The 3,128-nt window shown below is 33.4% G+C and overlaps 1 protein-coding gene across 1 annotated transcript; it reads right to left on the bottom strand.

Moving 5' to 3' along the window:
* Window positions 1–699: 699 nt before the first annotated feature.
* LOC119639044 lies at window positions 700–2,587 on the bottom strand. The gene is made up of 3 exons (XM_038036214.1): window positions 2,200–2,587; window positions 2,015–2,134; window positions 700–895 (listed from the first exon to the last, which is right to left on the bottom strand). Exons 1-3 carry the CDS (start codon window positions 2,379–2,381, stop codon window positions 700–702), a joined length of 498 nt encoding a protein of 165 aa, XP_037892142.1. The 5' UTR covers window positions 2,382–2,587.
* Between the last annotated feature and the right edge of the window lie 541 nt (window positions 2,588–3,128).

The raw sequence follows: 3,128 nt of genomic DNA, 5'->3' as shown, positions 1-3,128 counted from the left end.
TTCGCAAAACGAAAAAAAATTGTGCTCCGTACACTTGCATACATACGTGTATTTATATATATATATATATATGCTTGCCCAAATAGAAGATAATAATACAAGACTATAGCTATAATCTTAACGAGTTTCGGACAATTCGAATTTGTTGATTATGCCCTAGGTACCCCTACGGTTGGTTTTCTCAGGTAATCTGGAAGAAATGAATGTCTGGTTCAATGCGGAGGGTGAAGTTATTGCAAACGAATTATATTATGTATATATATTATATGTATTAATTATATTATATATTATATTTTATATATATTATATTTTTCACGTAGACAAGGAGAATCGAAATTGTGATTGCTAGCGAGGATGGCTACAGTATTTACCTTTCATTTCTGAAACATAGTTTCCGTACACAAACAAAATCCTTTCGTCAATTACACATAATATCATTTTCCGAGTTTTTAATCAACTTTTTATTGAAAAAATTATAGATAAGAAAACAGATACATTTTAAAAAGCACACTTTAAGGAGGAACCATATGTGGCTTGAAAATACAAGTAGTTTCTATGCGCTACAAATAAGCAAAGAATCGAGTACTATTCAAGTCATACGCCAAAAACACTACCACACTAGTGTTATGGTGGATTTTCACCATGGTAATAGTTAGATATGTGTCTTTATTACATTAAGCATCTAAGGTTTGAAGATATTTACACATATTTATAGTTGGACGTCCCTTGGTCAATCGATGTTAAATATTTTCCTAAAGCTAAATCCAATAGAGAAATTTCGCATTCCCAATGCTGTGAACTACAAGTGATATCGTCAAGTGTAGCACTGCGGTGGACATATTCAAAATAATGATGTGCATCTGGCTCATTTTCCGCTAAATGAGTTGAAGGAAAACTAAAATAGACAAGTAAGAACATTAAATTCGGTCGATACCGAATCTTCCATCCCCATCAGCCCCCCATTACCTCCAAAAAAGATGAAAGAAGTAAAAGAACAAAACTCTAATGCTCTATGATATGAGCGGGCGCAGCTGATTTCTTCTATTTTCACAATAAAAGATTTTCTCGTAGGGGCACGCGGACGTTGTAGGTTTTAATATGTTTAAGTTAATTCCAAATTCTTGTGCAAGTTTTTAGATGATATCTTCATTTTCGCTAACGCAAGAATAGACATTCTACATCTACAAAGTTACACAAACGGACAGATGGACAGACGAAAAAGGGGACATGTTTTAGTGCATTCAAGGGTTGTAACTGGCCAAGAATTTGGGACTTTTGAAGTTTATTTCTGCGTGTTATGAGGGTAATGGAAATATAATGAAAATTTAATATACTACAATTTTTTGTTATCAATTTTTTATATTTTTGTGCACAGGTGTGACACCGTCGCCCATAGAATATGTGTTCAAATTTTTGTGCATTTACTTGCTGTAGATTATGAGTAATGACCAAAAAGCCAATTTTCCGTTCCCTTTGAAAAAAAGGGTTCTCAGTTTACGTGGTGCTGTGGACGTGTCCTTCGACTGGTTTGGCCCATTTTCAACACTAACCTGCGTGCAACAACTTCCAACTTTCTGCTTAATTTTATGTTATTTTTGCGGCCGGGAAAATACTTACAACAGACATAAGACGGACGGACAGACGGACAGAGGAACATACTTAAATCGATTTAGAATTTGATGCTGATCAAGAATATATATAATTTGTGGGGTCTCCAATGCTTCCTACTGGGTATTGTAAACGTTTTGACAGAATGAATATACCCCTCATCCTTTGATGATGGGCATAACAAAATAAAAGATGGAAGGAAAGAAATTAATTCAATAACTCGTTTCTATAAGTCAGTAGGTCCGTCTTAATAATTAAGTTTATGGAAGCGGGCCGCAGATATAGATAGATTAGCAGATATAAGTACATTTACACCAACAGTCAAATGATTTGGGGTAGTACGCGTTCAATTCTTCAAATATCTATGACGAGATTAAAGAACTACAAATTTTTTAACTTCAGATACCTGAATATAGTTTTCATAATTTCTTCAATCATATTGCCGCGTTTCGACTCTGAAGTACCAAAAATTTTTGCACTTTCACATAAAGCACGAGCGACGCACGACATTCCGTTGAAACCAGCACTGTAAAAAAATTTGATTAATTGAAATAGACAAAAAAATAACTACAAATAATGATTCATAGTTACCTATCAAGAATTACTATTAACTTTTCATAAAAATCATGACGTGATCTTCTTTGTCTTAAAACTTTGGTGTTATTAAAAAAACCGTTACGATGCCTACGCGCCCACTCAACAGTGGGCAAGTTGTACGCCACACCATAGTTAACAGCATAACTAAGAAAGTCTCTGCTTGGATTGCCTATCATACCGACAGTCAAACAAATGGCTGCCTATCCATAAAACTGATGCGTTTCAAACGGAGTTTTTATTTCTTTCTTATTTCCGCACAACTCACGGTTACTGAAGATCCCTCAGGAAAAGCCACATAACGTTTTTTCCTACTTAAATCATTAGTGTTGACCCTTACGACTTTACCAATACTTTGCGCCACTAGAAAAAAAACCAAAAAATTGTGAATAATAAAAGACACTTGCATAGCTGTATGAATGTTTCGACTGAACTGTGAGGTATGCTGCTCACAGTTTTATTTATGGTATTATCGTACAAATTAACTTTTAATTTAAAGTTGATTCAAGAAATTAACATTTGAATTGTTATTTAAACTTTAAATGCTTTATTTTCGCTACCATACAGCAAAGAATATACTATAAATTAAAGGGCGTACAAACACATGCATACATATAAACTGATTTATTTGAGTGTAAAATAAAAGGTTTTTGCTAAACAGAATGAAAGAACAAGAAGAGCTACAGCACAATTAATATTGCATGTGGATAGATGAAGTGTATATATATATATATATATATATATATATATATATATGTGTTTATTATTTACTTCAAATACAACACATACATATTTTTATATACACACGTAACACTCGTATTAAAATTAATACCGTCTATTTAGGTAGCGTTCGCACACTGGGCGTGCACTTATATGATGTATCTCTCCTGTCTTAATAATAATCTTACTATTTCTCGCGAAGGCTT

Source organism: Glossina fuscipes, unplaced genomic scaffold (assembly GCF_014805625.2).
Source record: "Glossina fuscipes isolate IAEA_lab_2018 unplaced genomic scaffold, Yale_Gfus_2 111, whole genome shotgun sequence".
Lineage (NCBI taxonomy): Eukaryota > Metazoa > Arthropoda > Insecta > Diptera > Glossinidae > Glossina > Glossina fuscipes.
This window is presented reverse-complemented; position numbering and strand designations above follow the sequence as displayed.

Excerpts from the sequence above, each read along its gene's own strand:
- LOC119639044 (XM_038036214.1), bottom strand. The coding sequence starts at position 2,381 with ATGATAGGCAATCCAAGCAGAGACTTTCTTAGTTATGCTGTTAACTAT. Across the intron at positions 2,135-2,199 it reads TTAATAGTAATTCTTGATAG|TGCTGGTTTCAACGGAATGT; the intron begins GTAACTATGAAT and ends ATTTTTTTACAG. Across the intron at positions 896-2,014 it reads ATTATGAAAACTATATTCAG|TTTTCCTTCAACTCATTTAG; the intron begins GTATCTGAAGTT and ends TGTCTATTTTAG.